Source organism: Xenia sp. Carnegie-2017, unplaced genomic scaffold, assembly GCF_021976095.1.
Source record: "Xenia sp. Carnegie-2017 unplaced genomic scaffold, XeniaSp_v1 HiC_scaffold_13, whole genome shotgun sequence".
In the NCBI taxonomy this organism is placed as follows: Eukaryota; Metazoa; Cnidaria; class Anthozoa; order Malacalcyonacea; family Xeniidae; genus Xenia; species Xenia sp. Carnegie-2017.
In genome coordinates, this window is record NW_025813436.1 from 1,337,494 (window position 1) to 1,360,078 (window position 22,585).

Consider the following 22,585-nt stretch of genomic DNA (forward strand, 5'->3'; position numbering starts at 1 on the left):
ACAAAAACAATAACGAGACCGTACTTTAGTCAAACATTGCAACTTGACCTATTAACTGAAAAAACAGTTTTTCAATACACCACTTTGGCGGTTTTCAAAAATGTGGAAACACGTGTTTGCTAAAGAGAAAAACTCGGACAAACATGGCGGAGTAATTTTATAACAATGGTTACGACGAAGAGGTGCACTTGGGGAACCTGCAAAAGCGATTCGCGGTATCCTGATCGTTTAAAACGAGACGCAAGTAGAAGCAAAGTATTTTTTTTACATTTTCCTGGGGAGAAATACCATAGCGACAAGTGAGAGCGCTGGATTCGTGCGTGTCATCGAGGTGACAGATTTGTGTGTACGAAAGACAGTTATATTTGTAGTCTTCATTTTGTGGGAGAAAATGGTCCTACTTTAGATAACCCAGACCCTATTTCAGCGATACAAAGTATTGAGAATGTAAGTGTTGACTGCTCATAAATGTGTGAATTATACGAAAGCTTGCTGAACGTTTTATAAGCTTATACATCATTTTAAATTCATATAGAGAAGAAAACTAACGGGAAAACGAAAAAAACCAATCACGAGGGTATATTATCCGCCACCAAAACGAACGTCAATCTCCAAAAAAGATGCAGCAGAGGCTCTTCTTTCCTTGAGCGAAAGGGAACACGCTAAAAGAGACGCAGCTGACGGCCTCCTATCCTTATGTGAAAATAGTACAACATCCCGTGATATCCAAGAGGACCAAGACGAACTTCTTCTTGTTGAAAAAGATGCTGCTGTTCAAACCAACCTAACTCATGAACATCTTAAAACTTATGCGACTGAGTCATTTGTTAACATCAGCAGTATACAGAAATGCATGTTTTTAGAAAATGTGGTTAATGATTCAGCCCATTATACAGGTATAAAATTTCATTTTTTACTATGTTGATTATAATTGCTTATGTTGGAAGCTATTGGAAATAATAAAGGACTTTGTGAGCTACTCTGAATTAATTTATCTGTAGGCCTACCAGGTGAAATGTTGAAAATACTTTTTGAGTTCGTGAAAGCAAAGGCTTCCAGGCTTATCAAATGGAAAGGGAAGAAAACAGCAAAATATAAACAAGAAAAAAAGAGCAGTGCTAGGGTACAGTAATATATAATCATACATATTGCTCAAGTAAATACTCTGGTTAATAGTTGTGTAATGCAGTTAATAGCTCCCTATGTATAATGAATGATAAGCACTTAATCATTTTTATAGATCCACAAAACTTCTACATGGGCTAAACTTTCAGTTTATGAGCAATTTATATTCACATTGGTCAGGATCAAAAGATTCCCTTGTCTCAAGATGTTATGTGATTTATTTGGAGTGTCAGAAACTGTTGGTAGCAGCATATTCTTGACATGGGTGAAGTTTCTTGAGAAAGAATTAAAGTTATTTATTCCATTTACCACTTTGAAAAACATGGAAGGAATAACCCGGCCTAAACTTTACGAATCTAATCCATGTCTTCGTGCACAATTGATTGCACAGAATCCTATAAACAAAAACCTTCTTCCGCAAGTCAACGTCGGACACATAGTAACTACATAGGCAGAAACACCTTCAAACTATTTATTTCAGCTTCTACATATCAACTATATTCTACATTGTTCAGTGGTTGCATAAGCGACAAGGAAATCATCAAGAGATGTGATTGTTGAAGAGTTAGCTGCAGGATGGCTGACAAAGGATTTAATATCCAGGATTTACTTGCCCTTCGACATGTCCGTTTAATTTCACCTCCAATTAAGCATAAAGGTAATGTTGGCACTGGTGTAACAACAATGACAAGGAGAGTAGCTACAAAGAGGATTCACATTGAAAGAATTATTCAACGACTCAAGTCATTTAGTATATTACAAGGTGTAATCCCATTAACAATGAAACAATATATTGATTCTGTTGCGTCTATCTGTGCAGCAATGGTTAATTTGCAACCACAGAATATTGCATCACCTTAAAAACATTGTATATAGAAGTTTTAAAAAATATACAATAAAATATTCCTTTGTGTTGATAAACTTAGATCAATGCAGAGTAAACAATGTGTGCAAAGTTCTGTGCCATTTATTTCTTTCCATTGTGGCATCCTTGTTACTGAACCATTTATGTTCCATGACAATGAAAGCATTGGGACATTTCTCATATTTTTCAATATTCTAAAAAATGTTGCGAGATTGAAAAAGTAAGCACTCTTCCCTATGTAATTGCATTGAGTATATCTTTCCTATTATTAAGCTCTAACTTGAAGAAACATGTAGTTTCCATAAATACCTTCAAGAAGTATTTAATAAAAAGTGATACAGAAACAGCACAGAGGTTTGAAGAGATTTCCTGCTGTTGGACCTACCAAATAATGCATATAGCAAGATTTATTTGCACAATATATTTTATTGGTGGCATGATAAGAACTCACTTTTTACAGACGAATGAGAATCTTGATCTTCGAATCCATTTACACTCCTTACTTGTGACACTATCCTCTCCTCTAGAATTAAGCAGATCATCAAGAGAATGCAAAGCAGATGATACATGCTTACATCCACCATCTCTACCACCAAGACAACAGCAATACGTATCAAGCACACTGCCGCGATTAGACCCGTTTCCTTCCAATATAAACCATAAATCGTAAACGTCTTTACCATCTTTAGTCATTTCTTTCATTGTAGGCTTAACCTTGCCTATATAAACATGGACCCCAGCATCTTGCCTGTATACTGTTAGCAAAGACTGAACATATCCATCGTAAAACAAACGATAGTTCTCGAACGACTTATAGGCTGCAAGACCCTGCTTGTCGTATTCCGATGAATGATATATAAGATGATTAAATATATCAAACAAGCCGAACGGGGGTGAATTTTTAAAATCATTTGAAACATTAATCGTAAATGGATCCGGCGGTTCAACGTCATGGAAACGACAACTTAAATTTACTTGCTGCTCGGCTATACTGACTGGCGGGATCAATGGAATGTTCATTTTTTCCACTGCACATGCAATGGCTACTAGTCCGGGCCATTGAGTTCTATTATAACTGGAGCGGCTAACTTTACTGGGGCGAGGACGCCAAAAAAATGGCGGCCAGAGGACGTATTTCCGCTGAAATGATCGCTTTGCAGAAAAATAATATTCTCAACCTCCCCCTGGTGTCTATAGTAAATTATAAAGAATTTTTCAAAAACAGTCACGATATCACAGAATATGGATATCGTTAGTTCCATATTCTGTGACGATATCTTTTTTGGCATTTCTTTTATAATGCCAACACTTCAATCGTTCAATTGTTGGATGTCGTAGTTTCCACAAAAAGGAACATATTGCTTCTCACAGGTGAGGTAGTTGTTTGTTTTGTTAGTCCCTCAACGATTGAAAAGCAATTATACATGCACTTGAAAAGCCATAAAATACATATTAAAGATCGTATTTTTAAGACTGACTTGAACGCCAAATATACTGCTTTTTTTCTGTTTTTGTTTATAAAATTCTGCATACTTTTCTGTCATTTGTTAATCCATGAAATCGTAAATTTACCCATTTATTTGCAAAATAGTTTCCCTAAAGCAAAAAAGACCCTGCACACATTTTGCTCTGTGAGTAAGTATCAAAAACAAATGATCAGCCCCAAAGATACCCATGATTTGTAGCAGAGCTTGTTATGTTCTATTTGCTGACAACATGCAGGGAAGATCAAGGAGTAAAGATGAGTGGAAGATGTTATTGACCAGGCAGAGTCTTAAAAAATGATAATGGTGTAAAGCTAATTGATTTATTGTCTGCCCTATCCAGAGTTATTTAATTTGATCGTGGTCAAATTCTATGGATGGAGACAATGGATTCACTAAGGATGCCTTGAATTCTTTGAAGTTAAAGTTCATGATCCAAAGAAAGATGGCAAGAAGGTTGTGTGTGTTTTGATGCTTAATGAAATGTCAATTCACAAACATGTAAAATGGAAGGCCATAAAGTTTGTGTCTATGTAAACATTTGTACTGAGATTGGTGATGACTCGATGTAGATGTGAAGCTTCAAACTGTATGCCATTATTTTATAACTTAATGTTTAAATCATGTCATATCTTTTATCAAAATATTTTAGTTGAGTGTAGTTTAATGTTACTAATATCTAATGCACTATACTGAAGCATTAAAGATCTTCATGTGATGAAACCTTTAAAGTTACTGTACTGTATATTTCTTTATATATTTTATATTTCTTTTAAGAAAATTTGACCTTATTTACCTATTAGAGTACAGAATGGAAATTTATCATATGCATTTACATTGTTGCTTTTAAAAGAAAACGTTTTTCACTTTTCAAAGCTTTCTACAAGTTTTTTGCTTCTTATTTCTTATCATGAGATTGATGATATAGAGGTAATATAATCCAATTCATTTCTACTTTCTAAAAGCTTTTAAGCTTCTAGCATAAAAAGTACACTATAGTTATGTAATTCATTTGTTTTATTGCCTTTATGACATATCTATTTGCACTTCATCATTCTTGTATGAACAAAACACCATGTGGATACTCAGAGAACAAAATGCACTACCAACTGCTTATGAAATTTATTATTGAGGTGAAAAACTGTGCTAATCATTCAAATTATAGTGCACTTTTATTTCAAATATAGGAAAACAAAACAAAGTGAAAAGAAAGGTAGAAGTATTAAAAACTACAAATGAATTATAAAACACCATTGGAAGCATAAGTGTTTTGATGATTATTTGCATTTTGCCCAATTCATATATCAATACAACAAAATCAAATGTGCTACAACTCTTTACAAGTATTTGATGCAGCTGCACTTCAGAACATCACAAAAAGGTTATTAAAGTAATTCTATACAATATTGTTTGTTTTCATTTACCAAACCTATGCAGACTTTGAGTCTTTTGAAATTCATATGAAACACATTACAAAATCCAAATATCCAGAGATTTAATATGTACTTTTTTAAAGAAACAAGTAAAATCCAATTGTGACAAAAGCCATTGCATGAAAAAAGAAGCAAAATAGCAATGATAACAAATAAGCTGACTTCTCTCTCGTGAACCGTGGAGATGAACTATGATATATTTTGTATAGACTAAAGAGTTTAATCGATCAAACAAGTTTGACGCTGGTAAAAAACGACACACATCTGCATTCATACATGTGTAGCCGACATATAGGTCTTCGTCGATAGTTATAAATGTATCCTCGTAGGAGCAGATAACTGACAACCACAGTTGACTCGCTGTTATGAATTTAAGGTTTTACCTTGATTTTCATCAAAAATTGCTTGCCGAATCCCAAATACAAACATAAATTTTCCTCACTCTTTCCTCAGGAGGGAGTGGGAAATTATGGAATTTTCGGAAAAGCGGTCAATTTCGGTAAATCTCAGCGGCAAAGGACGAAATCTACCATTTTTTTGGCGTTATCAGATATCTAAGGCCGCGCTTGAGATAGCCGCTCTAGTTATTATAGAACTCAATGGTCCCGGCTTCAGATAACTACTTACGGTTATACCTCTACTCTGCAGTTAACTTTTTAATTCGGGCAGTTTCATAGCTTTGAATTTCTCTTCACGTAACCTTTCTTCCATTTAAGCGCTTATATTTTGAAATAAAGAAATGTTAACATTTATTTTGCAAGAGAGCGAAACATATTTCTATTTCATATAGCAAATTAGTCATTGTTATGACTTCCGCCATGTTTGTCCGAGTTTTTCACTTAGCGAGCACGTGCTTTTATTCAAATAAAACCGCCAAAGTGGTCTATTGAAACATAGAATGATAAGAATACATCAATTTAATCGTTATGGCTGCTTTTGTATTTTTGCGTATTGCGATATGTGCATTTGGCATTGTTGGAATACTCTTGTGATCGCTTTGATATTAAAACGATAGATTCTGTTTATAAAGAAGAACTACTACATTCTTGTCTTGCATCTCGCAATAAGTGACGCACTGACACTGCTAAGTATATTTTTCATTCAGATGAAAAACATCCCAATTTCTTTAAACTGCTCATATATAGCTGGCATACATACTGCATTTAAAGTAAGTGGAGTTTCTTTGATGCTATTCATTTCAGTCCTACGTTATCGTGCGATAGTTCATCCATTGAAACTTTCCTTCAGTCAACGAAAGATAAAAATCATTCGTGGTTCAGCGTACATAATTGGTTTGGTTACGATAGTTGGAATGACTATTCAAGAGTGTATTGTAGATCCTCAACGTCGTTATGTCCTATACGAATTGTTTGCTTTTTATGTCTGCGTTTACATTTTCCCTATAATGTTCATGACTTTTACCTACTTCATAATCTTTCGAACATTGGTCAAACGAGGAAAAGCGCTAAGGGAACTGTCAAATTATGCATTTCTATAATCCTCCACAAGTGAAAGTCCTCAAACATACACCCAAATTAGTAAAACATTTTTTCATCCATGGTGTGAAAAATGTTTTTTACTTTCCAGTCAGTAGGTCATGACATTACTAATTACTGGATGGGAAAGCTTGTATCAAGAACTATATAGTAAATGGTTGGCCGAGCCAAAAATATTTTAAATCAGGTAATAATCAAAGAAATGAAAATGCTGTCTTTGAATATTTATTGACCACTTTTTGAGTGTGAGCCTGACGGGCGTAAGCCATGACGTGAGATGACGATTGATTGACGATGACAATAATTTTCCGGCTTGATTTTTGACTCATGGATGTCGCGTAGCAACATATGTAGTAGGTCCTAGTAGTTGCGAAGAAGGCAGCAGTTGAGCCATGGGAAACGACCCCCTGCATTGGACTCTTGTGACTGCTTGCCTGTCAAATTTCAAATTTCAAAATCAGGCCGACAATGTGTGTAAACTGCTCGTTCGTATGGCTTGACAATAGCACATATTTTCAAGATTAATGTTTCCAAATTGACTTTCATGTACATTTGAGTTCTTTTAGAATAATAAAAAAATTTACTTCAAAAGTGTCTCCTGGAAGCTTTAAGCGGTTTTGCCAAATACCGATATAGGCGATAACAGTTTGCACTTGTTTAAATTGAAGCATTTGTAGGTAAGTACAGCTATGGCCGCCTATCTTTACTAAAATTGCACTTAATCAACTTCATTTCATCGTTGGTCGGCCCCAATGACCGTGTAATTGTCTACAATTTTCGTTCCAGCCAGTTATATTCTAAATATTCTGTTCACTGGCCGAACTTAAAAATTTCTGAACGAGATAATGCAAAATCTATTCAAGCAGTAGAAAAGTTAATTTTATTCAACTTATCATTAAGTTACCCTAAAATATAATTGTACTTCAGTAGCACCCGAATTGAATGACGAGCAATATAGTTAATGATGAGAAATTGAGTTTTGCAAGGAAATGCATGATGTTATCGTACGTCCTAAGTGCTGCCATTTTAAATATTTAATGTAGTCAGATTTTGTTTCTGTATGTTTTAAATAGAATGTTAATTTGGAAAACACATTCCTCACTCGCAGAGAGCTTTTGAACAAGCAAACGAAAAACCTACAGAAGTTTTTCAACAAACCGTCAATTAATGCACGTGAATACTTTCAGATAAGACTCTCTGAAGAGACGATATTCCTTAACATCTCAAAAATAGCAGCTCCCTTTAAGGCAAACACTATTTCAACACAGAATTCCAAAATTAACCACCCCCGCCCTCTTGAGAAGGACTCTATGCATATTTATTTTAAAAGTACTACGAAGAAAGAACAAACTCGAACTAATATCAAACTGGGCAAACATTGATCACAACTAAGCTATATACTCTTTACTTTGCTCTATCCTTAAAATAACAATGAGAGATGCTGCGATTTTTGTTGTCGTGATTTGTCTATTTGGCATCGTTGGAAATACTCTTGTGATCACTTCAATTTTAAAACGGAAGTTTCTGTTCATGAAGAACTACTACGTTGTTGTTTTCCATCTTGCGATATGTGACATGCTGGCATTTTGCTATGTATATTTCATTCAGTTTGACAGTGTCCCAATTTTGCTAAACTGCTCATATGCAAGTGGCATAGATACTTTGTTTCAAATAAGTGGAGTTTCTATGATGTTGATCATTTTAGTTCTACGTTATCGTGTAACAGTTCATCCATTGAAACTTTCCTTCAGTCGAGGAAATATAAAAGTCGTTTGTGGCTTAGTGTACATCATTGGTTTGGTTACGACGGTTGGAATGACAATTCAAGAGTGCATCGTGGATCCTGAAGGTCTATATTACATCTACGAATGGTGTACATTTTTCGTTTGCTTTTACATTATCCCAATAATATTCATGACTGTCACTTACTCCATAATCGCTCAAGCATTGATCAAGCAAAGAAAAGCACTAAGAACATTCTCAAACCCAACACGACCTAATCTACAATCCTCAGGAAGCTGTAGTCCTCAAAGATATACTAGGAATAGTAAAACATTTCTAGTTTGTGTTTGCACAGTCCTCTGTTTTGCAGTGGGTCATGTTTGTTTTTTGGTTGTAAATGCGCGTAGCATAGATATTCCTCCTTCATCAAATTCTTCCACTAATCTATACATTGCTTTTTGCTGTCCGTATTTTTTGGCTCACACGTTAAATCCTCTGATCTATGGAATATTGATAGAGAAATGCTGTATTTATGGAAATGTTGCTCTAAAATAAGACCAGTCTATGAATTGAGACTATAACGCGGAAAACTAGTCATCCAACGGAATGCTTCATTTTGTGGTTAAAAATTGTTATGTAGTTACTTAGCTAAATAGTTTAGTTCGGAATTGTTTTGTAACATTTTTCGTCATTTTACAATCTCCAAACAAACTTCACTATTTCTGTGTCTATAGCAGCTCAATTATATCCAAACATTTTCATTGCAGTTTATCGACCATTCACGATATTTTTCATCTGAATCGATATTGGAATAATTTAGCGTAATATAATCTAAATTAAGAGTCAAAGATCGCTTTTCTTCGTTTGTGATGCAGCGATAAGCCAGCATTGACTTTTATTCGTTGTAAAATTTACTTTGTGATTAAACTTACGGAAATAGAATAAGTTTCGTTGATGTTTGGTTACGTTGTAAAGACGTACAATATGTGGGTACATAAAGCAGTACAAAAGCATCTACTTAGATCATAGGAAATGAATGTGCAATTAAAGCTCATGCACTTAACATAAATTTTATAGAACCTCATTAACTCTCAAGGGCAACAAAAACTGTTCGAGTCAGCGGGGGTTCAAGTTCTCAAAGATATTGTTAAATTTCGTATATTAGGTGAACATGCAAAAGCATTTGTAGTTTCGCTGTTCATGTGCAATTGTGAGCTACACAAAACATTATACAGATATTCCAAGTGTGATTAAATCCTTTAAAAACCAGTACTGTATATGATTCATGAATACGAACTGCATAAGCTAAATCAATATCATCAAACTTGTCAGGCAAATTTTTCATATAGATTGGATATATCAATGATAAGGGGGGGAGGGTAGAGAGAGAGAGTCCTCCATCTTTATCGCACTTCTCAATATTTTTTCAAGGAGGGGAATTTCTCGCACTGTATCGCACTGAAAGGAAAGCAGAGTCTGTTGTACTTTATGGCACTGTCAATGTTTCTTTTCACGGAGAGGGGGATTACTTTAATTCTTTCAGCAACACAACATAAGGATTTTGTTACCGAGCGAAATCCTTATGGGATTGCCGTTCAGATGACGCTGTTTCTAAGATATAGAAATTTTTCACCGCCAAAAACCAAAAAATCATATGAGTCAGAACTCATCCTTACCTTCACCTTTCTATACACTACTATTGATCACGCTCTTGGTCACGTGGCGTAATATCCAGCTGGAAATTGCCTCGTGTTATTGGACAGGTAGCCACTTGATACTGTTTTGAACTAGTGAAAAAATAAGGAAGAAAAAAATTAAAACTCTAGATAAGATTTCCAGCACTACCATTGCTCCTCCCTAATACCAAAGTTTTTGCTAACATTTTTTTAGTAGTTAATTGTTATTTTGATATGCCAACGTAGGGGAAAGATAAAAACGCTAAACAACCAATTGTTGTTGTGAAAGACGGCTCATTTACAGTATATTAGAATATGCAACGGAAAACGATATTCTAATGCCATGCATGTTGTTCAATATTGTGTTTGTAAAAAATAACAAAAATGTTTACATGATGACTGCGCCTTATGCTATTCCACTCTGTTTAATTCCCAGTTGCTTCTATATCAAAAAAAGGAAAGGTCTTTGCCACCGAGGTTGACAACATGTATTTTGCGCTGTGACAAAAAGCAAACCTTGGGAGAAGAGCGATTGAATTACCTCAATCGTAATCATGCATATTTAATTCACGACCGATATGCTTGTCGGACAGGCATTCGTAAAATGTACTGAGAGAAATTAACCAGTCAATATAAATAATCGGATAGAAATAGAACTTGCTCAATTTTTATCCGACATGATCAAAGGAGACCGACTAGACAAATTACATAAATTTGAAAAAGACTTGGAAACAAGAACAATAGTAAGAAAAATACATGGATAAATGTACTGGATGGCGAAAAAGCCTGCTCACGACTTTAAATATTCAAACGAATATAAGTATCAAAAAATTATCGGTCGTCCGATCAAGCAACCAAAAGTCTAAATAGAAACCATCAGACCTTTCCCTTGATCATTCATACAGATCAGCTTTACTTCATGTAATTGAAATATTTTATTTCTTAATTGACCTTATCGTTAAATTAAGAAAACTTTGAATTGGTGAAGGTTGCTAAAATCCCTGACCAAATCTAAGTGATTTAAGCAACTTGAACGGGAATAATCACATTGGTCAATTTATATCGTAGACGCAGAAGCCTGCTTAATTTATCTGCGCAAACCGAAAGTGAATTTTAACACTAAAGAACTAGTTCTATTCTTCACAACACGCGTAAGACCATGCATTCCTTCCATACGCAAGTCCTATATCTTTTTAAAAATAGCATGACTAAATATCTCAATCACCATTTCGAGTGGAATAAAAGAGAATATAAAAGTATTACAAATAACTTCACCTTTGGTTTCATATAATAAGGCTTTATAATCAATTGGTGTTCAGCAACTCAGTCATGGAAGACATAGATGTTCTCTCAGATGAACTATGACTGATGATGTAGCCACAAGCTTTCTATAGTTCTTTAATTATTCGACGAATCGTTTAGTACGAATCCTTGATCTAGCAATAGATTATGATATATGCGCGTGTAGCTGACAATACATTATGCACCCGTGGGATCAGCGTAATATACTTTTCTAAAGGTTTTGTACACCTTGTAAATTCTTAATATGTATGCTTAGTTATTCTAAGCCAATCTTGACTCTGAACTGTTTGAATAGCCATGCCGAATTGTTCGAGAGGATTTGCAATTAGTTTTACTGTCTTTTGTGGATTGAGAACAATGTTGAAACGTCACTAGAACGATACGGAGTACACTATTGAAATTCAGAACAGTGGCTATATGTCAAACGATTTATGAAAGGTAAACACGAAACTCGGCCATCGATACCAAAATATTGCCCAACATAAGATGTTAACGTTGCATTTAATTATCTCCACCCTCTGGCAACTCCGGTATCACTCTCCCTCAAAGAACTGTCTCACAGACTTGCTTTCCTCCTGTTACTCTTAAGGGGTCAAACTTGCAAAACGATTAATATATTATTCTTGATCATATATAGTCAGTTATTATGGCAGTCACTGAAGACCCAAAGGTACTCTTTGTTGTAACAGAAAAAACTCACACGTTTGAGACCGGTACTCATCGACAACCATTAAAAATTTTAGCCTCACTCTGCCGATAGAAGATTATGTAATCACTCTTGTTTTAAAATCTAAAACGTAATGGCCCCATTCTACATGGTGACACAATAAACTTTTATCAGTTTCCTATAAAGCCACACTGACTTATATACACTGAACCTTTCATAATGGGTTAAACGTTTCATCACAGTTGTTGATATTGACACATGCATCTATTTATACAAGTCATAGTACTAGGGCGGCTTCAACTTCTCCTCTTGTTTCAAAAAACTTTGATACAAAAGACATAATGTGTGCTACAGACTCATTTCAATACACATAATTCTTATTTTGGGAACGCTATTTTGGAGATCTTGACCTAATGAGTGTCTGTATTCACTTGTCTGATTAATTCATGTTTTAATTATTTCCTTTGCGATTGTATAATCACTTGTTTGTTGGCTGGTAATTCCAAATACTAGCACAATGTCTGCTCTGAAGTCTCCTACAACTAAGTAACGACTATAGCTAATGACGTAATAGAATTAACGTAAACGACACATGATATTAAGCACAAATGCCCGAACGGCTAAGCTTAGGGGGGGAGGCTTCTCGTCTGTGCCCTAACCCCTCCATACGCTCATGTTAATCAACTACAACAAAAATTTCTCCTTTCGGGCTCAGGTTACTCTAGATTACATTCACAGCAATCCCATAGTGTTTTTGTACATGAGGCTAGACACTTACATAATTGACCACAAACACAAAGTACAGAATAACAAACAGAGCTCAAAGCATAACATAAATTTAATATTAATTTAATAAAACCTTTATAAAGTTGTTAATTTAAAATAAAATGGAAACCCACATTATAGTTCACCCAACAAATATAATTCTCTCACATCACAATGAAGAGTATAGTAATATTTAAGAACTGATTCAGTGTTTGAAAAGCATTGCGATTTAAAATTTTTTAATCACCATAAAAACACTGTAATTGTCCTTTTTTTCTTCATGCCGACACGCTTGCCCCAAAATATAAATCAAACATAGATACTCACTTGCTAAAGAAAACCCTGAAATTTGCTATGAAAAATTTTGTATTGTAACGCATTTTTTGCATAGTAAATCAGGTATTCAATGGGGTTTACCTAGCAGGACAAATAGGCCTATTATCAACTGTCCACATTTAAACCATGGAAAAATCTAGTGATAACTTATGAAATAATTCCTGACTGGCGTTATTTTAAACAATCAAATATCCTGAAAGAAATTTAATTAACAGTAATTCATAGCTTTCAATTCAATGGACAAGTTTCACATTTTTTTATTTAAACAAATTTGGGAAAGTTTTATTTACCGTTCAAAATGCCATCATCACTTTTTCCTTCATCGTGAGTTGCGGCTGCATAAGCAACGGTACAAAGCAAACCAAGAGCAAAAACAAGATAAGTTCTCTTCATAATTATAATACATTAACCTGTCTTCTTCCCTTCTCAACAACTGACTGATGAATGATGATCGAAGACAATAACAAAAACTTAGATAGAGCACTGCAGTAAAAGAATCTGTTATGATTTACATAATTTTAAGATCTGTTTCATACGTTGCGTTTAATATGTGCCGAATTCAATGTAAATTGTACTTTCTTTTGTGTTATTTGGTAGTTAATGTATACAGGTGATACATAACTCTATCTGATTCAAACTTAATAAGCACTAAGTCATCTCGCATTGGCTTTTTATTTTCACCTCTGATGGTGCTTCCTCAATGAAATTTTCAAGGAAAAATATGATGGAAATTTTAATAGAAACGAAATGATTACGTAAGCAAACGCTAAGAAACGTGTTACTTCCAATTATTGCAATTCTTTGCAAACAATATGCATATGATCATGATACTTTTAGTATGTTACTCATAGAATAGAATCGATTATCAGGTAATGATGAGACATTTTTAGCTAATTTTGATTTGCAGATACTTCGTTGGAGTTTCTAGGCGTCATTGCAAACTGTCTAGCGTTTTTTGTGCTATTAGTCTACCTTTCCGACAGTAAACCCTTGTGCTAAAAATATGAGATCAACTTACTAATTTTGCACCATCAAATGGTCGGACATAGTATTGTTTCATGTAGCAAAGAGTCAATAAATGTTCTTGAGGCATTTGTAAATGTGATTCCAGTTCAACAAAACGATTATTTTTAAAGGCTTAAGATATAACATGCAGTAAATATTTTCCGTCAGATGATGATCATTAGGTTTAAAACGGGAATGTTGTTGCGCTGAAGGTTTTGTTTATAAAAACAAAGAAGGTTAAGTTATACACATGTATTAACATGTCGTTGGAAGGAATTAGCCAGCCCACTGAAGACTATTTATATCCGATTCCAGCTGAGTTGAATTTTCCAACAATTGTTTTTATGACATGTATGCATGATTCACTGTATAATGAATGAGATGTTATGATTTTTTCCAGGAGGGAAATGGTTAAACTTTAATGTTATACCTTGATTACCTTCTGCATTTTAAATATAAACGTTATGGGTGACTAAAATCATTATTACAAATGTCTCAAGCGCAATTTCCAACAATTCTATTGCCTCGGATGTACATAAATAATACTATGTCCGACTATTTGATTGTCCAAATGTTGCAATTTGCAGGACATTTAATCACTAATATCCTTGAAAACTTGCATTAATTTACTTTATAATAATCAGGTGTTGAAATGTCAAAAAAGTGATTAGCTTGTTAGTGATTACCAATGGTGGCGAAATGGCTTCTAAACCAGAAAAATACAAGAATATTTTGCCATTGCGAAAATAAAGTTGAACTCAAACAAAAGAATATAGCATAAATAACAATTGTGCAAACGTGAAACTCAACAGCAGAATCTTTACAGTTATATATACACATGAAATTGTTTGTAGAGATAAAGATGTTCATACGTCAGTAATATATTCGCATTAGTGAATCTTAATTTATCAGAGCTTCGTTATCATGTAATTGTACTTTGTAAAACTTTCCATCAGTGAAAGAAAATACCATTACATGTGGGTGATATTAGTTTGGAATATTGACCGCCAACAACTCATCCGTAGATCACCTTTAGGTTAAAACTACTCTCAGATAATTATTCATACAAGGGCCATCTACTTCTTTCAAGCCTCTATTGCTCATAAGTTAAAACTTTCTATACAATCAAGAGAATCTATCTACACTAACAAAAGAATGCCTTGGAATGCCTTGCCGTTCATTATTACCAAACAATTTAAAAATTCTTTGGAGAAATTTCGTATAGTTAACAAGCTTTCATTAAAATGAATGAAAAATTGAATTCGTTTCTCGAATAGAGAAACTGTATCTCCTTCACTCTAATTTTCCTTTAGTAAATTGTTTGTAGTTAATTGTAGATAAGAAAATTTGTTGCCAGCAATTGGGCCGTGTCATTGGGTAAACACAAAGTTAGACTTGAATGTAAATATAAAGATAGACATAAAGGTAGGCTTAAAGGTAGACAAAAAGGTAGACATAAAGGTAGACATAAAGGTAGAGATAAAGGTAGACAAAAAGGTAGACATAAAAGTAGACAAAGTTAGACACAATGATAGACACAAAGGTAGACATCAAGGTAGACATAAAAATAGACATTAAGGTAAACACAAAGCCAGACATTAAAGTAGACACAAAAGTAGACTTTTAGATAGACATAAAGATAGACATAAAGGTGGACATAAAGGTAGACATAAAGATAAACACAAAGTTAGACATAAAGCTAGACCAAAAAGTAGACAAAAAGGTAGACAGAGATAGACATAGAGGTAAGGAAAACGGTAAATACAATCCTTCCTTATGACAGCTTATTTCTCTTCACAGGAATTACAGATGAATTTGGCCGAGTCTTCAAATATACTGTCATGATGAAAATGTATAAACCTATGGTGATATGTTCTATGTGTGATAAAAAATGTTATTGAAATGGAGGGTATATAAAATATGAAATACAATCATAAGTAACTCGCCGAAAAATGTGAAGAAAGTTCAAAGAAGCTATCAGCTAGCTTGTTGGTTTAAAGAATGAATCATGAACGGGAAGCAGAAATAAGTTGTCCTTATATTTAACAACAAGAAGTGGAATTGGATTAATTAAAATGACATTGAAGAGGCAGCTGAAAGAAATCTTCATTGTATGATTGTATGAAAGCGTGCTGATAATGAAAGATTTGTACAGACAAATTTGTCTTTATGTCTTTCGATAAAACTTATCATGGGCTAGTGAATTTATGTGTAATGCTGATGTATATATGACCAATCGAATATTAATGTATACTATTTATACCATGCTTGCAATCTTTATATGTCTTAATTTTACGATTATTTTTTTGCTTTTTTGTATTACTCTTTACCTCAAAATTCTGAAATACTCTTGGTTCGACACCTTTGATAGTCATTGTTTTAGCATTAATTACTGCTAAGTAGGAATGGTACATTCAATTAAACAACCATTCCCAACGAACTCTCTGGTCTCGTCAGAAGACACTATCTTTCGAGGTTGCAAAGTGGAGGCTCAAACCTTGGCTAAAATAAGATGTTGTTAGGCTATACATAGGATGACCTGAGAAATTGGAAAATAGTGCTGGTTAACAGTAGAAAAACGAAATTTCTATTAGTGTACTTTTCGAGAATGAAATGCGACACTTAGTATAATTTCAGAAAAAACTCGCTCTCCGATGAGGAAGAAGAAAGAGGGAGCGAAGAAAAAAAAAGATAATAATCCATGCAAAACACCACTCTTAAAAAACTAAGTCTTTTGATGAAATTTTTTTTATGTCTCCCTGTGATCCGGGAAATATTTTTCCTAAATTTTGAAAAGTCAGGAAACTTAGGAGCAAACGGAACGACCTAATATTCCCCTTCTTACCTCCAGGCCCTCGTTCCTCAATTCGACTTTCTTTCGTCCACATCCGCCTCGTACACCTAAGTGTGTCAGCAGAGGGGCGAACCAAGGATCTTGTGCACAGGAGGTCAGTGATGGTCAGTCAAGCCAAGTGCTCAACATCGAAAGCTATCTGTTTTTTGTTGTATTTATCTATTTTTTTAATAGTTTCAAGGGAAAGAAAACGAGTCGGTCTTGAACCTGAGGCGGTGCAATACTTACACAATAACATTCAGTATTCTACATATTTTTACTCGAAAAATGAGAAATAAAAGGACAAGATTAGAATCCGAGATGTGTTATCACCACATGGCAATGCCTGACATTGTGTATACTTTATTCATCTTTGTCTTTGCTGTTGGTAAAACATAAAGTGTCTAACAAAGTTAACTTTTGATAGTGACGCAAAGCAAAGCTCTTACTCCATATTTGCAACGAGGGTGACAAAGGAAAAGTGAAAGATACTATTTATTGGTAGCCTGTGGTATGATTCGGAAGACAATAAATGCTGTTCTGTCGCAAATACAGTTGTTATGTTGTCGTCGGGTTTCCATGTCACTCGCCTGCGTTGCTGAGTGATACAGTTAGCCGTGCTGTGATCTCACCATTCGGGCTTAAATCTTGTCTTTCTAGTTCTCAATTTTCGAGTTAAAACATGTTGAATATTTAATTGTACATTTAGGATTGCAAGTTCTTGGGTTCAAGACCGATTCGTTTTGTTTTTCTTCGAACTAAAAGAAGAAGTACGAGGCGGATGTGGACGACAGAAAGTCGAACTGAGGAACGAGTGCCTGGAGGTAAGAATTACTTGAGTTTCCTGACTTTTCAAAATTTAAAAAATTAACTCTCTATGATCGTAGTGAGTCATAAATAATTTTGAAAAATTGAAATTTAAGAGTTTTTCTAGAATTTTGAACAATTTGAGTTTTAAGATTGGTTTTTGCATGGATTACCATAATTTTTTTTCGCTCTCCTCCTTCTTCCTCATCGGAGAGTGAGTTTATTCTGAAATTATACAAGGGTCACTATCCATATTTTGAATAACACAGCAAGAGAATTCTACTTTCGTACTATTAACCTGCACTATTTTCCCGTTTCTTAGGTCATCCTACAGCCTAACAACACCTTCCTCAGACGGGGTTTGAACCTCAACTTTGCAACCTCGAAAGGTTAGAAGAAAATAAAAAAAAAGTATAATACTGCCGAAAATGGATAAAGTTTAACGAATTCAAGTAATTTGAGATACCAAAATCTAGCCGTATTCATGCAATAGTGTACTTCGTGCATAATGTTGAAAATTGTAAAAACAGTCCAATTCTGATTTTAAGCATTTTTGCTTTTAGAAATTTAAGAATTGCTCTAATAAAATTCATCATTAAACATATATAATAAGTTCATGTTACCGTCGTGAAACTTTAATATACTCAACCAATAAATTGTTAAACGTGTTGTAGATGATCATGTGCATTGATAACATTTTTAAAAGTAATCTGTTTTCTTCAAATGCGTCATAGGGCTGTTTACATGATTCCGGCTAACCGAGTTTTAGTGAGGCGTGAAATGATTTCGAGATATTGAAAGGAGTCAAAACTTCAAGAGTAAAAATTAAAACTGCTTATTAAGCGCCACAAGTTATTTTCTGTTGTAATTCTCAAATTAGGCCAAATTGCTTGTTGTAATTTTAAATATTTTTTGTAGTTATCAAACCAGAATATTGTGAAATTTCCAGAGAGGATTCATCTGATGATGAGTATTGAATCGTTTCCATTTGCCAAAATCATTTATGGCTTGACTGAATCGGGGCTACCTGGTTAATGTAATCAGCCCCATACGTAAAGACATTTATTCAATATATGACAGAAGTTTATGTAGCAATTGGACGTTTAATAACAATCCTACGGATTTAGAATGAAATACGTAGCGAAAACACATGCAATTAACATTTGCTTTAATTTTTTGATAAACATAAATTTTCAATAGACGCAATCATCGCATGTGCTTTACAAATGCATGGGAATCTTTAGTCCTGACATAAATGGAATGTTTGATGAAAGCAAAAAATTGAAGAGGAAATAATCGTAAGGATTTGGTGTTCAGAATAAGAATAGAAAAAGGACAGATATTGGTAAATGGTTGCCGATATAGTGAATACACTATAAAGTGCTGTTTTCATGCCGATGTAGTGCTGTAAATGGTTTTCAGGGTCGTCACTCAACTTTTATTGATGGCAGTAATGTGTTTTCATGCATTTAAATGAAATAGTTATAAACCTGAGAAGGACTGTTTTTGTTGTTTTTCACTGACGTTTCGACAACCTTAGCAGTAGTCATCTTCAGAGTCAAAATCGGAGTCCAGAGGTAGTCATTTGACTCTGACGATGACTACCGCTAAGGTTGTCGAAACATCAGTCAACAACAACAAAAACTGTCCGTCTCAGGACTATACCAACCTGGACCATCTACATTTACAAACATGTAACGATACTCCCGGGTTTAAACCATTTACTTTATAGTTATAAACCAACGGTCAAGACTGACAAATTTGAAAAGCAATGTAGACATGTGTTGATTGCGTGACAATTTTTAAGAGAATACTTGTAAGGAATAAGACTTATAATTTACATCATTCGAATTAGGTATAATGAGTCATGCAACATGACTAATTCTTCATTTTTTTTGTTACTGTTAATTGTAGGTGTTGTGAAAACGGCATAAAACTTTAAAAATGCCTTAAAGTTCATTGATGTTTAGTTACATAATTACACATTATGAGCTATTATGTATTTCAATTGATCATTTCAAAGACAATTTCCTACACAATAGCAATTTATACCAACATATATATAAACTGTAGGTGTAGCAGTTAAATACATTTGTTGTGCATTTTGGCATTGCTGGAAATACTTTTGTGATCGCTTCAATATTGAAAAAAGATTCTGTTAAAGAACTTGCTTCACCTCAATAGTTACACATCTACGATTCACGGGACTGGTTTCTAAATCCTTGGCGAAAACATTCTATAAATGGCAAATCTACAAATGTTTTCGAATGCATTTTAAACTTGAGAGCACGCTTATTGAGTAAACTCTAATGCATAGGCGTAAGCGAAGGAGGGCAGGTTGGCAGCTGCTATCATAAAGACAGTTTGAATATTAAAAAGTTGGACAGATTTTAAACGTTAGGTGGGGGAAATAAGGCCGATCCTATATTGTCAAAATTATTCACAGCCGCTCCAGAAATGATAGTTCCGCCTATGTTCTGATGGCTGTATATTAGTTTTTTTTGTTTGAATGTTGAAAACACTGCAGAAAATGGCAACTTTAAAATTACTTTTGTATTCGTTTCGTTCAAGAGAACGCACATATTGACACAGCTGTAATGGCTGTATTAGTTTTTCTGCTTATTCATTGAATATATTAACACAGTTTTCGCTTTTAAGTTTTTTAATTGGTTAAGTTTGAAGTACGTTTTTAGCACCATCCAACAATATATATATTGCAGAAGTAAAAAAGCGAATACTACTGACTGTTATTTAAAAATTGAAAAACACACAGGTCTTTATTGCATTTTAAATTAAAAAAAGAAAAAGGGCCACTCTAGAATATTTGCAGATAATATACCATATCATATTTAATGGCAGCATTTGTATTTTTGCATGTTAACATGTATGTATTTGGCATTGTTGGAAATACACTTGTGATCACTTTTTCTAGTCTTACTGGGCTGACACGCGTGTCTGGAGGTCAAATTTGGCTTCAAAAAATTATTAGGCTTTTCTACTACAGGTAGCCTTCCATCTGTTATAGTTCAATAGTATAAAGTATAAAATATTCGATCAAAGGTTTGACTTTTAAAAATTTGAAAATCAATGTGTGTACATGTTTTGCTTGCATGGTTTAGTGATGCAACCCTTAAAAAAATAGTGAAATATTGAGAAATTTTCGAAAGTTTACTGAGAACGTGAGAGACTTATCTCATTTATTCACTCTTATAAACAATGATGGTAGTTATATATCGTGTGAACGAAACACGGTTGTTAGTTTTTTTTCATCAAGTCAAGAACATGATGGCAAGTTGGCTATGAAAATTAAAGAAGTGTTGCTTTCTGTCATCGAAAGCTTTGAAATAAATGATTTGGTTTTTGAGAACGAGCTTATTCATATCATATTGTTATGCTGCGCTCTTATAGTTATTGACTTTATTGAAAGTATGAAAATTTCGTCAAAACTAGATTTTCGGCAAGGCAATAAAATTTGAAGATGTTTCGTTTATAGTGGTTTTTAAACATTCCGTTTTAAAGCTTATTTTGCTGTATGAATAACAGCATGAAAGGGTTTGCTGATAGCTTATATTGCTATAAAATGTTGATTAATTGTTGATGCAATCTCGATTGTGCTTGGTTCAGAACCCGAAAATAGTTTTCCAAGCCCTCCACAAGCCCAATAATTTTTGAGTCCTCCCTTTTTCCACAAGATAAAATTTTTGCTTAGATTTATATATCTTAACATAACTTGATGCAAAGTAAGAAGCAAGAAATTTAGTAAATATAAGTTGCATTCCCCCTTTCAAGTTCCTGACCTATTCAAAGAATGTATGAAGATGTATTTCTTAAAATACTTCATCCAAAAATGCTACATTTCAAATATGAACTAAGCTCTATTAAAGCCTCAAAAGGAAACACAGTATTTAATAACCACTTCTTGATCTCTAAAATCAGTTAAATTTGTTGATTTTGCTTACGTTCTCAAGCAATTAGACCAATACATGATTTTTCTACCCAATATTCCATAGATCAGAGGATTTAACGAGTGTGATTCCAAAATACTTACAGCATAAGCAATGTTAATATTAATTGAAACAGTAGATGAAAAGGCACTGCTAATATTCAGCGAATACACAACCAAATAATATATATGACCAGCTGCAAAGCAGAGAAATGTGCTGATGCAAACGAAAAATTCTTACGATTCTGAGTGAGTCTTTAAAGACTTGAGCAGGTGGAGAACAGTGTATGAAATTGTATTGGATTGGAGTTAGCTCTTAGTGCTTTTTTTTGTTTGATAAATGCTCAGGCGATTATGGAGTAAGTTAGAATCATGAATATTATTGGGAAAATGTAGAAACAGGAAAAAAGGCAAACACTTGGTTAATGAAATAATGATTTCGATGATTCACAATGCACCCCTGAATTAAAAATCCAACTCTAGCAACCAAGCCAATGATGTAGCCTAAACCACAAATTGTTTTCATCTTTCGTTTACTGAAGGAAGGTTTCAATAGATGAAATATCACACGATAACATAGAACTGAAATGATTAACATCATAAAAACTCCATTTGCTTGAAATAATATGTATTTGCCATTAGCAGAACATCTGAAAAAGATCGGAACGCATTTCCAAGCGTAATATACGACAACGAAGAATAATATGCTTAACAGTGAAAGTAAGTCACATATTACGAGATGCAAGACAAGAAAGTAGTAGTTCTTCTAGGACACAAATTTATTTTAATTTGCTTTTTTCTGAATGCGAAGCCATTTTAGGTTCTATTTATTAATAATTTACTTGTATCTTTCTATCTATATACTTCTCTCTTGAATCTTTAAAAGAACATGCACCAACACTTTTTCAACATTCCACAGAAGAAAAGATTGAAAACTAGTATTATAATGAAGAAAACTTTTATTATTTACTAGAAAAACATACCACGAGTGTCATTACTTATTTGGGTTGTAGTGTGCACGTATATATTGCTTAAGTTATTTTGCAGCTAACTTTAAGTTATTTCGGTTAGTTTCCGTGTTGTGTTATTCAAAGCAATTAAATTTTTAAAGAACGCCTTAGAGGTC

At 33.9% G+C, this 22,585-nt stretch overlaps 1 protein-coding gene, 1 long non-coding RNA gene and 1 pseudogene across 2 annotated transcripts; 1 reads left to right on the top strand and 2 right to left on the bottom strand.

The window, feature by feature from the left end:
* The first annotated feature begins 165 nt into the window (after window positions 1–165).
* On the top strand, window positions 166–1,576 carry LOC124455135. Its single transcript, XM_047005863.1, has 5 exons — window positions 166–244; window positions 305–447; window positions 536–896; window positions 1,002–1,123; window positions 1,241–1,576. Exons 1-5 carry the CDS (start codon window positions 166–168, stop codon window positions 1,574–1,576), a joined length of 1,041 nt encoding a protein of 346 aa, XP_046861819.1.
* A 193-nt stretch (window positions 1,577–1,769) lies between these two features.
* LOC124452976 lies at window positions 1,770–2,428 on the bottom strand. The gene is made up of 2 exons (XR_006950926.1): window positions 2,300–2,428; window positions 1,770–2,184 (listed from the first exon to the last, which is right to left on the bottom strand). It is a non-coding gene; the product is annotated as an uncharacterized LOC124452976 (long non-coding RNA).
* Window positions 2,429–2,437: 9 nt separating this feature from the next.
* Window positions 2,438–5,618, bottom strand: LOC124455146 (annotated as a pseudogene).
* Between the last annotated feature and the right edge of the window lie 16,967 nt (window positions 5,619–22,585).

Excerpts from the sequence above, each read along its gene's own strand:
- LOC124455135 (XM_047005863.1), top strand. The coding sequence starts at position 166 with ATGGTTACGACGAAGAGGTGCACTTGGGGAACCTGCAAAAGCGATTCG. Across the intron at positions 245-304 it reads TCGTTTAAAACGAGACGCAA|AGCGCTGGATTCGTGCGTGT; the intron begins GTAGAAGCAAAG and ends GCGACAAGTGAG. Across the intron at positions 1,124-1,240 it reads AAAAAAAGAGCAGTGCTAGG|ATCCACAAAACTTCTACATG; the intron begins GTACAGTAATAT and ends TCATTTTTATAG.